The 13,935-nt window shown below is 44.4% G+C and overlaps 1 protein-coding gene across 2 annotated transcripts in view; it reads left to right on the top strand.

Moving 5' to 3' along the window:
- The window catches only part of FAM126A (family with sequence similarity 126 member A), a 1,303,250-nt gene that overhangs the window by 1,163,148 nt on the left and 126,167 nt on the right, over positions 1–13,935 (top strand). For both annotated transcript variants that reach the window (XM_044064612.1, XM_044064613.1), the window contains exon 11: positions 12,864–13,023. In XM_044064612.1, coding sequence (XP_043920547.1) covers positions 12,864–13,023 — 160 coding nt within the window. The remainder of the gene's footprint in view (positions 1–12,863; positions 13,024–13,935) is intronic.

Genomic DNA, 13,935 nt, shown 5'->3' with positions numbered 1-13,935 from the left:
CAAGGTGATTCCTTCTCCAGAGGCAGAGGAGGAGGAAGGTAATGGTACATGTCGCCCTAGAGGCAGGGGGTGTCCTCAAAACCAGGATGGCAGCGATTCCTTTCGTGGACGTCCCTATCAGCGCTCCTGAAGTAGGGCCCGACTGCGCTTCTCTGGAGCCAGTCAGGAGTCGCTTATCTTTGTATCCAGAAGCCTGGCACGACATCACACAAGACAAGTGGATACGAAGAATAATTTCTAGAGGATACTTCATACCCTTCTCTTTTCTACCTCATCTAACCAAAATAATTCCACCCAATCACAGGGATCAAGCAACTATAGAAGTCCAAAAGTTGCTTCAAAAGAGAGTCATCCAAACCATCCCCGCAGACCAGATAGGATTCGGAACTTACTCCAGATTATTTTTAGTGCCAAAACGAACAGGGGACTGGAGGCCCATTTTGGATCTCAGCAAGTTGAACGAATCAGTAAAGAAGTCCAAGTTCCGAATGGTAACACTGCAGTTTATACTGCCTCTGTTAGGGAAAGATAATTGGATGTGCTCCATAGACCTCCAAGATGCATATTACCACATAAAAAATGGACAGAGCATCAAGGAGTCATTTATGCTTCCAGCTGGGAGCCAGTCATTACCAGTTTCGTGCTGTGCACTTTGGTCTCACCACAGTCCCCAGGGTGTTCACCAAATGCATGGCGGTAATAACGGCTCACTTAAGATGTCTTGTATTCCAAGTGTTTCCGTACCTGGTCTGGCTGCTGACTGCCACCACCAGGCACCTACTTCTACAAGCCAGAGATTCAACTGTCCAAGTCTGCACTCAGCTAGGCATTACTATAAATTGGGAAAAGTCTGCCTTATCACCCTCTCAATATGTGACTTTTATAGGTGCAGAAATAGACACAGTCGCAATGATAGCTCACCTTAAATATATACAGCCTGCTTCCCAAACAAGAAGTCAAAGTGAAGCCAGAGCTCAAACTTCTAGGAACCATGGCCTCTACTATAACTCTAGTTCCGCAAGCCAGACTACATATGAGAATTCTACAATGGCTACTCTTTTCCCAGTGGTCTCTTCAGCAACTGCCTCTCTCATCCCATTTTAATAACAGAATCTTGCAAAAAGTACCTTCGTTGGTGGATCCAGTCCAATCAACTAATGATAGGGAGACTATTCATTCCTCGCCAACCCATTGCTACTGTGACCATGAATGCCTCCCAGATAAGAGGGGGCATTATCTAGGAAGGACAGTCCAAGGCACATGGCAAGAACACGAGGCTCACTTGCATACCGGTGTTCTAGAGATGAGAGCAGTGCTACTAGTGTTGCAAGCACTTCGCGACTTTCTTCCTCTAGGGACAATAGCAATCCAATCAGACAATATGTCAGTGGTGTGGTATGGTATATAAACAAACAAGGGGGAACCAGATCCTACCCCCTATGTCGAGAGGCTCTTCGTGTTTGGCAGTGGGCGATATCTTCCCAATGCTTTCTAGTTGCAACCCATATCCCAAGAAGAACCAGTGTGATAGCCAACAAGCTCAGCAGGGCAATCTTGATGCCTCACGAGTGGTCTTTAAATCAGAAAGTCGCAGAACAGATTTTCTGCAAATGAGGACAGCCTTGCTGTGATCTGTTTGCCATCCCAATGAACACCAAATGCAGCAGGTACTTCTCCCATATTCCCCCCCTGGGGAGACACCGAGAGATGCACTTGTCCACAATTGGCCCTCAGGACTTCTTTATGTGTTTCCTCCCTTTCCGCTAATATCGAAAGTGATCCAGAAAGCAAAGACGTTGGGAAGCAGAATGATTCTCATCACTCCTTACTGGTCTCGTCAGATTTGGTTCCCCTTTCTCGGACCTCACCTTCTGGATGATCCATGGACTCTGGACCCAGTACCAGACCTTCTGACACATGTCAGGCATGTTCCATCCCTGTCTCCACACCCTCATCTTGACAGTGTGGCTGCTCCACTTCCATCCCTAGTCAGGCTTCATGATTTCTTCCCTGAAGTTACATATATCCTGACATCTTCTTATAAACCTTGTACGAGAAAATTATATGCTAGCAAATGGAAAAGATTTTCTCTCTGGGCACGAGCTAAAAACATAGATCTGTACACAGCCTCCATTCCCTTAGTGTTAGAATTTCTAACCAAACTTTTTCATCAGGGATCAACTACTGCTACAATCAAAGTTCAATTAGCAGCTATCTCCAATTTTCATTTGGGACAACAAGAACCTAATCTTATGGCTCATAGATTGTGTAGATCTTTTTTGAAAGACACTACTTTACTAAGACCTCCTTTTCAAGAACCTATATCTCCCTGGGATCTAAAGTTTGTTTTTTCAAAACTTATCTCATCGCTGTTTGAACCTTCACATACTTGTGATTTAAAATTCCTGTCATGGAAGACCATTTTTCTGGTAGCCATTACGTCTGCTAGAAGAGTTTCAGAGCTGCAAGCACTCAGTCATACCTCCTTGATATTTCATAGAAACAGAGTTTCCCTCCGCACTAATCCTTCCTTCGTCCCCAAGATTTGTTCTCAATCAAATATGAATCAAACTATTGAACTGCCAGTCTTTTTTCCAAATCATTCAAACAAGGCAGAATATAAGTTTCATCGACTGGATGTACACAGACAGTTTAGGAGATTAGACCAATTATTTGTATCCTTTTCAGAAACGAGGAAAGGAATGCCAGTCTCCAAAATAATGTTATGAAACTGGATTTCAGATTGCATATCTTTTATTTACTCTTCTAATGGCAAAGAACTTCCATTTAAAATTAATGCTCATTCCACCAGATCCATATCCACATCTACTGCTTTTCAAGCCAGAATTCCAATGGACAGCATATGGTGCAGCAGCAACTTTGGCTACCCCTCATACCTTTATTACTCATTACAAATTGGACTTGGCCTCCAGGGGTAGAGCCTCCTTTGGTTCCATGGTTCTTAGGAGTATATTCCTGTGAGCCACCCAAGAAAAAGGTGCTAGGGACGCTGTCCCATATGTAAGAATGAAGGTGACATAGGATGACAGAACATAAAGAAGTTATGTACTCACCATAACATTCCATTCCCTTCAGTCTTGGAACCTACCCACCTACCCCCATCCATGTATCCTTGGAGGATTTGGAGACAAGATAGTGTCTATCTTCCTTATGGTTGGAGACCTTGCATCCTTGTTTTTTCCTTCTGGAAATACCTTCTTTCATTTTTAAAGACAGCAGCAAACAAGATCTGGGGATTCTTACTAGTGTATTATGGGATACCTACCTTGCCATGAGCCAACTTAGAGACTTCGAGCTTTGAAATCGGCTGAGTCGGAGCCGAGGATCGGCTCTGAATCCATATGTAATAATGAAGGGGTGAGATGGACTACAAACATGGAACGTTATGGCGAGTACATAACTTCTTTTTTCATCGAATGGGGTCTGCATTCCAAGATGTTTTGTTTTATTTAGTCATTTGTTTGTTGTATTTATTTTTTGAATGTAATATTGTATATTCAGCTAGGACTAAAAAAACTGCATTTTATTGATGTGTAAACTTGCCATATTATACAATAACTGCCCATTACTATTCAAAAACAAGAGCACTGATTGGACAGCCCAGTCTGTGCACCTGTTGTAAATTGAGCTATACCAATAGAAAAAAAGTCTGGCTGTTGAATTACCATTGAGAGGCCAGACTTTCTATTGGCATATGCTTAGAGGACAGAGCGAAGTGCAAGAAAAAATCAGATACATTCTGCAAAATGAAAGAAATAAACGTACTTGATTTTCCTTGTATTTCTGAGCTGTCCCTACTAATGTCTTGGCCTTTATACCTCTCAGCTGTCCAGATTTTTGCCTCATAGTTTTGTCTGTTTGCCTCATAGTTTTGTCTGTTCCTCATAAAAAATGTATTTTTCTGACAAGCCACTGGAGATTGAAGTCATTAAATAATGACAGACATTTGAGGTTTAGGCTTCTTATCCTTCAGAAAATGTGTGCTAATGCAAAACGTCTTATTCCAGTGACTTTCTAAGTTTATAAGAGCAATATTTAAAATCCACCCCTTCCATTATGTTGGGGCTTGTCCAAATTTCTTGCATTAAGACACAGACAAAACAACTGGTGTCAGAGCCATGGACTAAAACTAAATGCCAAGAAATGCATAGTAGTGTCCTTCAGGATGTATCCATCCCTGGTAACTATCATATTGACAACATACCGCCAAGAATTGACACTGTAGTTACGGACTTGGGGACACACACAGACAATAATCTAGCCTTTGACCATCACGTGTCTACTGTAGTAAGGAAATCATTCTGTGCTGTGCAACTTATAAATAAAGGTATGGCATCTTGATCCAAGGAAGTCATTGTTCCACTGTATTCATCATTCATCCAAACTGTCATTGAGTACAGTGCCCCCTTTGATATGTACCTAACCAGGCATATCCAGCAACTTGAACATCCACAGTGGTTCCTCATTAGTAGAATACAGAGCATAAGTAACATGCCCTATGCAAACCACCTGAAGACCCTATCCATGTATTCTGTGCCCTGCAAGCTGTTGAGGGGAGATCTGTGCCTGGCATACAAGGCATTGTCAGACCCCACTCTGATGGACCTCTTACATGCCCACAAAATAAACCGCACCAGAATTGCCCATTCTAAAGACTTAAACCTTGAATGTGATATAAACAGGACATGCTGAGAGACAGGTATTTATCCCAGAGACTACCCCTTCTCTGGAACAGGCTCCTCATCCATGTGAAGCAGAGTTCTTCCCTAACTCAGTTCAAGTGGAACTTGGACAGTTGTATGGGGAACAAGCAATTCATCTCTTGTTTGGCACCTATGATGGACCCAGGCAACCTGTAAATTGCACATCTCCAAGGACCCTCTTTGTAAGTGTTTCACTTCCCAACCCCCTGCTTACACTTGTAAAGGGTACCAGAACTTGTCAGAAATTTGGGATGCATGGCTCAGGTTAAAAAGGCCCTTATGGTCATTACCCTAGTAAACACCTCTGAACCTATAAGTCTAAGAGCATGTCAGCCAGAAATTAAAAAAAAAAAAAAACATGACGGGCATTTTCTTTTTTCTCTTGCTTCTCCTCAGGAAGTCCCATATGCATACGCAGTACATCAGCAAAAAAGAAGGGATGTGGAGGAACACTACAGTGCCCTTATATAAGGGCATTATTGAAGAAAGATAAGCAATTTCATTGTTTCATATCAATAATTCACTCCTCTTTGTAGGTATATCCGCATTTATCCATGGTTGGCTGTGTTGCCTACTGTTGCTTTACCCTTGTGGTCAAACCACACCAATAATACCACACCAATAATGGGTAAATCCTGATATACCCATAATCAGTTGTGGTTTATTGCTTAATTATTCATTGGTATCTCGGTGTTCAGAAATGTGCACGCTGATTAGTCAGCCCAACCAGCATGCGTATTGTAAAATCAAGCATATACCACTAGAAAAAAGTCCAGCCACTGAAGTCCGACCAAACTTTCTTGTATTAGTATATGCTATGAAAGTCAATGCACAGTAGCATAAATCCTATTATTCTAGCAGCTTTCTAACTTTATAAGAGTAACATTTACAATAGGAACCTTTGTCTCTCTTATTTAAGGTTTTGCATATTTCTTGATCTAAGAGGACAAGAAGTACAAGCAGAGAGCAAAGAAAATACAAGGAAAATTGGGTACTTTCTGCAAAACTAAAGAAATGTACTTGATTTTCCTTGTATTTTTGCCCTGTCTCCCTCATACCTTTAAACTCTCTGGATTTTATATGCCCCCCCCCCCCCCCAAAAAAAAAAAAAAAAAAAAAAGCAAAAGAGATCTTCCTTTCTCTGTTGCTTGCTTTTCCAATGCACTGATGTACTAAGTGTAGAAACGTAAGTTCCATACTCATGCACAGTATAGCAAAGTGGAAGAATGCAGAAACAGTGTAGAGGAACACCATGGTGCCGTTCTACAGACATTATTTAAGAAAAGTTTAGTCATTTCTTTCATAAATGATGTTAAGTTGTCTGTCTCGCCTCCATTCTTGCTGGATGGGTTCGGAGCCGATCCTCTGCTTCGACTCTGCCTTCTACTAAAGCTCGAGAGCTATTTACCGGCTCGAGGCTTCCCCATATCCCACAGTGCTAGGCGACAGATACCCAGATCTCGTTTGCCGCTTCAGCTATGAGGTTGCGATTTTACCGGCTCCAAGTCGTATAAATCTTTTCTTGTATTTTTACTGTCAATATTCTCAGTCGGGAAAATCCTTAAAGCCCGCCAAACCGTCAGCTCCCTGTTCGGAGCCATCGCCGAGCGGAACTCCTGCCTCCTCATCTGTTCCGGCTGGAACTGGCACTTCGAGACCTCAGTCGGCTCCGACCTTGGTGTCGGAGTCTTCAACGTTCGAGGTCCCCTTCTTTAGAGTCCGTTCGTTTGACTCCGAGTTCTCCATTGCTTCAATCGGAGCGGAGCCGTAGGTCCCACTACTCTCGGTCCTCCAGGATATCTGATCATGACTTGGAGAAGGGTGGTCAGTAGACTCCTAAAGTTGCAGGCACTGGCCAAAATGTTGACCAGCCCTTCTCAACAGACTGTGGCTATCCCTGTGTCTCCAACAGTTCCTCCTCTGACTTTTCCACTCTGTTCGGAGCCGGAGCTCATTGGGGCTCGAATCGTCGGAAAGTCGGAGCCGATACCACACCTTTCGGCTCCCTCGTCAGCTCCGATCTCTTCATTGGTTCCGTCCTTGGATGGATCTGGGTGCCGAGACTCCCTCGTCAGCTCCGAGGGGGAGAGTGGCATTGGACCCTTGTCCGACCCCGTTCTCCCTCTCGGGGCCTCGGCGCAGGTGAGCTCGGCCCCATCGGCCTCGGAGCCGTCCCTCTTGGTGCCGGGAGGGGTTCACATCTCTTCGGAGTGGGGACCCTCTTCTCTGCCTGATAGGGGCGCCTTCGAAGTTATGAGGAGCGTGCTGACTCCTGTGTCGGCTCCACGATCGGCCCCTTCGGCTCCTCCCCCCATGGTGCCTGCATCGGTCTCTGTCCATCCTCCTGACCCCAAGCGTGGAGAACAGATGCTCCAGGTCGCCCCATTGGGTGTATCTTCCTCTTCCAAGGCCTCCCCTGATCATTCATAGGAGCCCCCTCGGAAGAGAAAATGCAAGAGGAAACATGTTGACTCCCCCGAGTCGGTCACATCTGACACCAACTTTGAGGATTCGGAAGGGTCCCCAAGGTCCCCCTCTGATGATGTCTCCTTTTCAGACATCCTTGAGATCCTTAGGCAGAGGGAGAACTGGACTGCCCTTAACCCTTCCGAGGACGAGTCAGTGTTCTTGGACGCGTTTGGTTCTCGCCCTTCCACCTCCTGGGTGTCTCCGCCTTTCAACCCGCTCATGGAAGTGGTGGCTCGGAAAGCATGGACAGCCCCGGACATGGTTGAAAACTCCCCGCAGGCCCACTAAATTCATTACAGCCCCATCTGACAAACAGTTTCTGACAAAGGGTGTCCCTGTTGATGCCATGGTGGTGGCAGCAGCCACTAAGAAAGAGTTGGCTGACCCTTCGGTGCCTGTCCATCCACCTAATAAAGAATCTAGGACAATGGACAGGTACGGGAAGCGGATGTTTTCTTCAGCGACCTTTTCCATGCGGTCGCTGAATTATCTGTGCCATTTCACCCGCCTTCAAAGGGATCTTCTCAAGGAACTGGGTGATGCCCTTAAGGATCCATCAGCTGTGGGGTCTCAGGAAACGATTAACTCCCAGCTGGTGACCCTTAACTCTATAGTCAACTCCTCCATGCGGCTCATTTCTTATGCAACCGATGGGGCAAGTAAGGCCGCAGGTACAGGCGTGGCTTTGAGAAGACATGCCTGGATGCGGTTATGTAACTTTGCTGACCTCTTTAAGGCGTCCTTCACCAGTACCCCCTTCGATGGTTCGGCTTTGTTTGGACCACAGGTGAAGGATACCCTTACCAGGTGTGAGCAGGAAGGCAAGACTCTCTCTGTCGTGGGAGTCCGTTTTTCTACTCCCTCTAGACCATACCCTAAAGGTTAGAAGAGTGGAAAAATGTGGTTTCGGAAACCCCGGGAAGTCGTGCCTGACACACGTGGCGAGTTTCCCTCCAGGGGCAGAGGAGGGAACAATAATAGATGCCGCCTGAGGGGCGGAGGGGGTCCACAAAATCAGGGTAGCAGAGAATCTTTCTCTGACAAACCCTTTCAGCACCCCTGAGGGGCTGCCCGACTGTCCACCTTCGGTGGCAGTCGGGGGAAGATTGTCACTGTACCCAGAAGCCTGGCAACTCCTCACACAAGACAAATGGGTACGGTCTATCATATCCGAGGCTTACAAAATCCCCTTTGCCCACACCCCTGTACAAACAAAGAAGTCCCTTCCAGATGTTCCACCCGGTCTAAGGGAACAAGCAGTACTAGAAATTGCAAAACTGCTAGAAAAAAGGGCCATCCAGCCAGTCCCAGCAGACCAGCAAGGATCCAGGATTTACTCCAAGTTCTTTTTGGTACCAAAAAAGACAGGGGACTGGAGACCCATTTTGGATCTCAGCAGGTTAAATTAATCTGTTCAAAGATGGTCACGCTTCAGTCCATTCTACCCTTTTTGGGTCAGGACAATTGGATGTGCTCCATAGACCTTCAGGATGCGTGCTACCATATCAAAATGCACAGACGCTCCAGGAGGTTTCTCTGCTTCCGGCTGGGAGCCAGTCACTATCAATTCAGAGCCCTGCCCTTTGGTCTCACCACAGCCCTCAGGGTGTTCACCAAATGCATGGCAGTGGTTACGGCTCACCTGAGACTGCGAGGATTCCAGGTGTTTCCCTATCTAGACGACTGGCTCCTAACTGCTTCCACCAGGCATCAGCTACTCCGAGACAGGGATTATACCATCCAAACTTGCTCCGAGCTAGGTATCTCTATAAACTTCGAAAAGTCTGCATTGTTGCCTTGTCAGTCTATAACTTTTATAGGTGCAATATTAAATACAAAAGAGCTGTCATCAAAACTTCCCTTAGAAAGAGTATCAAACATTCGCCGACATGTTCAAACCTTACTACATTGCAAGAGAATTCAGGACAGATTTGTACTGAAAACCTTGGGTCTCATGGCAGCAGCATTCATGTTACTTCCCCTGGCTCATTTTCACATGCGGATTCTTCAATGGATGCTTTTTACCCAATGGTCTTTTCAACAGCTTCCGATGTCTCACAACATAATAATCACCCAGTCATGCAAAGACCACCTTTCTTGGTGGATGGTCGCATCTCAAGTACTTCAAGGCAGACCGTTTGTTCTTCCTCCTCCTGTTGCCACGGTGACAATGGATGCCTCCCTGATCGGGTGGGGGGGCCATTTTCAGGGCAGGCTGTCCAGGGCACTTAGCAACCCCTAGAGTACCACCTGCACATAAACGTCTTGGAGATGAGAGCAGTACTTTTAGCATTGCAAGCTCTTCAGGACTCTACCTACCGGGACTATTGCAATTCAGACGGACAATATGTCTGTAGTGTGGTACATCAACAAGCAGGGCGGAACCAGGTGCTATCCCTTATGTCGAGAAGCACTCAGACTCTGGCAGTGGGCGATCTCCTCTCAACAGTTTCTGATAGCAACACACATCCCCGGGAAGTCCGACGTCATAGCGGACAGGTTAAGCAGAGCCATTCTCATGCCTCACGATTGGTCTCTCAATCGGTTAGTAGCGGACAAAATTTTCCGCAGATGGGGTCAACCTTGCTGCGACCTTTTCGCAACCCCTCTCAACAGCAAGTGCGACGACTTCTTCACTCACTTCCCCCTCCCTGGCCACTCCCCCAGAGACGCTCTAGTTCACGATTGGCCCCGGGGTCTTCTGTATGCATTCCCTCCCTTTCCCTTAATTCCAAAGCTGATTCAGAAAGCGACCGCATTGGGATCCAGGATGATCCTCATTGCCCCTTACTGGCCTCGACAAATTTGGTTCCCATTCCTGCATAGTCACCTGCTGGAGCAGCCCTGGAATCTGGACCCAGTGCCAGACCTCTTGATCATCAGTCGGGCGGGCTGCACCAATCCCTTCACTCTCTCAACCTCACAGCTTGGTTGCTCCACTTCCAACCTTAGCCAGGCTTCCACATATTTCTCAGCCAGTGCGTGAAGTCATCCTTTCTTCGCACAAATCTACTACCAGAAAGACTTATGCTAGTAAGTGGAAATGTTTCTCTTTCTGGGCAGAGGCTAGAAATGTAGACCCCTTTACAGCCCCTGTCCATAACGTTCTAGATTTTTTGGCAGAACCTTTTCGAGCAGGTTCCTCATCTGCCACCATTAGAGTCCAGTTGGCTGCTATCGCTAATTTCCACACTGGCCTGTCAGAGACCAGCATCATGTCCCACAAACTTTGTAAAGCTTTTCTTAAAGGGACGATTTTACTTAGGCCCCCGGTTAAAGATCCCCCGCCTCCGTGGGATTTGAACCTGATATTAACTTCATTGATTCTCCCTCCTTTTGAACCTGCGGCTTCCTGTTCCTTAAAATTACTCTCCTGGAAGACTCTTTTCTTAGTAGCCATCACCTCAGCTAGAAGAGTGTCGGAACTTCAAACCCTCTGTATTCGTCCACCTTTTTTCACAAACATAGAGTTTCACTCAGGACTAATCCTTCCTTTTTACCCAAAATACCTTCAGAGACAAATCTGAATCAGGTTATTGATCGTCCTGCCTTTTTTCCTAATTATTCGAACAGAGCTGAACAAAAGTTGCACTATTTGGACGTTCACAGACAATTACGTTTTTATTTGGATAGGACTAAACAAACAAGAAAATAAGATCAACTCTTCCTGTCCTATGCTGAGGGCAAGCAGGGCCTGCCAGTTTCTAAAGTAACCTTATCCAGGTGGTTGGCCTCTATTATTACTTTGATTTACCAATTGAGACATAAGAACCCTGCAAAACCAAAAGCTCATTCCACCAGAGCATTAGCTACGTCGGTAGCTTTTCAGGCAAGGCTTCCAATGGAATCTATTTGTGCTGCAGCCACATGGGCCACTCCTCATACTTTCATTTCACATTATAAGTTGGATATGGCCTCCAGGAGTCGAGCTGATTTTGGTTCCACTGTGCTCAAGAGTCTGTTCCGATGAGCCACCCAGGGCTAAGGTGCTAGGGACGCTGTCCCATCCAGCAAGAATGAAGGCGAGATAGACAACTTAACATTAAGAAGTTATGTACCTACCATAACGTTCCATGTTAGTTGTCTTCTTCTCGCCTTCTTTCTTGCGTCCCACCCTCCATCCCCCTAGCCTGGACAGACCGAGAAGAATCCCCTTTGAGGCCTTCTTCCTCTGGTTGACTCTTTTCTAGGTTACGTCCTCCTCTGTTTTTAGCACTGTAGGTACACCTTGTAGTTGGGACAGGTGTCTCCATGGTGTTAGCTCTACCAAACGAGATCTGGGTATCTGTCGCCTAACATTGTGGGATATGGGGAAGCCTCGAGCCGGTAAATAGCTCTCGAGCTTTAGTAGAAGGTCAAGTTGGAGCCAAGGATCGGCTCTGAACCCATCCAGCAAGAAAGAAGGCGAGAAGAAGACAACTAACATGGAACGTTATGGTAGGTACATAATTTCTTATTAATGTCATTGTATAATAGCAATAATTGACTCAGTGTGAATCTATGGAAGATTTCCCCATGGTTGGTCTTGTTTAATCACTCTGGCTTTGTCCTTTTGATCAAACCACGCCAACCATGGGTAAATCTTCAGTATACCACACCCACTCTTCAGTTATTGCTTAATTATGTCATTGAACTGCATTCCTCTAATTTTGTTTCTCACTGCAATGTATTAGCTCTGCAATGGTTACTATATTTTAGAGTGGTTTATTGCAAGTGTTATCTTGTAATTTGTTTAAATTATTGGGAATCACTTTTTCACATGTAACATTATTGACTTACCACCTCCCAGGGTAAACCTACCACTGCTTGGAAGTCTGCCTAGTTGTTGAGATTTACTTTTGCAAAAACCCCACTCAAAAAAGTAGATCTTCGAGGAGAACTTGCAGTAACAGTAAAGCTAATCAACTTCTGAGAAGCATAAGAATTGATCAGTTTTTATGAATTGCAGTTTAGTTGGTTTTCTAACAAATACTATATGACATGTTATTTTATTCAACATGGTGTTGTCTTTATTATATGGAAAGGTAAAGCTTATTTGCACCGTCTTATTACTAGTAAAATGTTGCTATGAATGAAAGAAAGTTTTCAAATTTCTCTAGCAGTTTGGAGTACTAGATATTTTTCATAATACATTATTTTGTCTTGGTCTTCTTTTTTTTTACTCCATACAGTCGTATTATTTCGTGGGAAGCAAATTTGGATAAGGACATGTTTGAATTCTGGGCACATATTCTATTGTTAGTGGTGTATTTACTTGAATTTTCACCATACCTTAAGCAAACATTTTCTGATCACAAGTTCATATCCACCCCCAAGGGAATGCAGACCCAAAAGAGAAGATAATGTTAACAGTGCAGCTTATACATGGGTGAATGTCATACCACTTACATCAGTACCTTAGCAGGTGGAAGATCTATATTGGCTGTTTGTGGCAAACCCCACTATGTGTAAACGCTTAGTCTAGAAACAGGACAAAAGATGGATAAACCCAAATACTATGATTTACTAAAAAACGGACGTCTCCTTGAAGATCTTATGTTAAGATAAGAACCTTGTGTACTGTTGTACTTTGGGTCACATGGCCAGTCTCTAGTATATAATGCTTACTACATGAGGAGAGATGTTTCTGGACTTTATTTTGCTGATTTTCTTAATGTGCTTTTCCCTTAGGTTGCAAATGCAATAAAGGCTTCTTTACCTCAACGTGCCTTGAAGTCTGTAAAAGAAGGCACTAAATGTATCCAGGTGGAGATCACTCCAACTTCATCTAGAATATCGAGAAATGCTGTGACTAGTATGTCGATACGTGGGCACAGATGGAAAGGGCATGGTAAGAATCAGGTGTTTTTTTTCTAGCTGTGAATACCCTGTTCATTTTTGCATTCATAGTTATACTTCATGGTTACTGCAGTGTTCTGTCTTTGGGCATTAGCCCATCTCATTCCTGCCCACTTCAGCAGTAGTGTAACTCATGAGTTCACACTGCTGAGGTTTGCTGATATACCTACAAGTCAGAGGCATTTTACCAGACTACCCATATTGCATTATGATAGATAACAGCAGGCAGTGTGCCTCTCTGAAGGCAACACGCTTTCTTATTTGTAGGAATCTGTTGGCTTCAACCATTAATACTATAAGTTGACAATGTATCTATAGACCAAAGCATTCTCAGATTGGGACAAGTCAGAATGAAAATATTCTGGGACCTGTGCTCAGCAATTCACTTAGGAGAATATATTTCCTCCATAGTACTCAAATAGCCAAAATAAAATCACATATTCACATTTTATGTACATACTATTACTATGGTAGAAGTACTGCTGTTTTGCCCCCGCAACTCTCTTGGATTTTCACATTTTCAAGTTATTGCATTTAAAAGGTAAATTAAATAAATAAATAAGAATGTCTGATATATACACAACAGTATTTATAGCTTTTTGATGGCTAACTCAACACACACTCTTTTGGTGAAAGAATACATAGTGGCACCCAATTACCAGCATGCCCATCTACAAGATAAAGACCCAGATCCTGGGTAATCTGGTTGACTGCAGTAACTCGTATGCATTTGCTGCAGGCAATTTTTGTCACACTAGATACAGACCTGGATGCTGTAGTTTGGTTCTGGTGAGATTGCATACTCACTTGCATTTTGCAGATCTCCCTTCATTATTTCCCATTGCAAAATGCTTTGTACACTGGTTTGTACCTGGTTAGCATCTGGAACAAGTTGGATTTTGAA

The sequence above is a fragment of the Protopterus annectens genome, chromosome 3.part0 (assembly GCF_019279795.1).
Source record: "Protopterus annectens isolate FY-2018-M chromosome 3.part0, PAN1.0, whole genome shotgun sequence".
NCBI lineage: Eukaryota > Metazoa > Chordata > Ceratodontiformes > Protopteridae > Protopterus > Protopterus annectens.
This window is presented reverse-complemented; position numbering and strand designations above follow the sequence as displayed.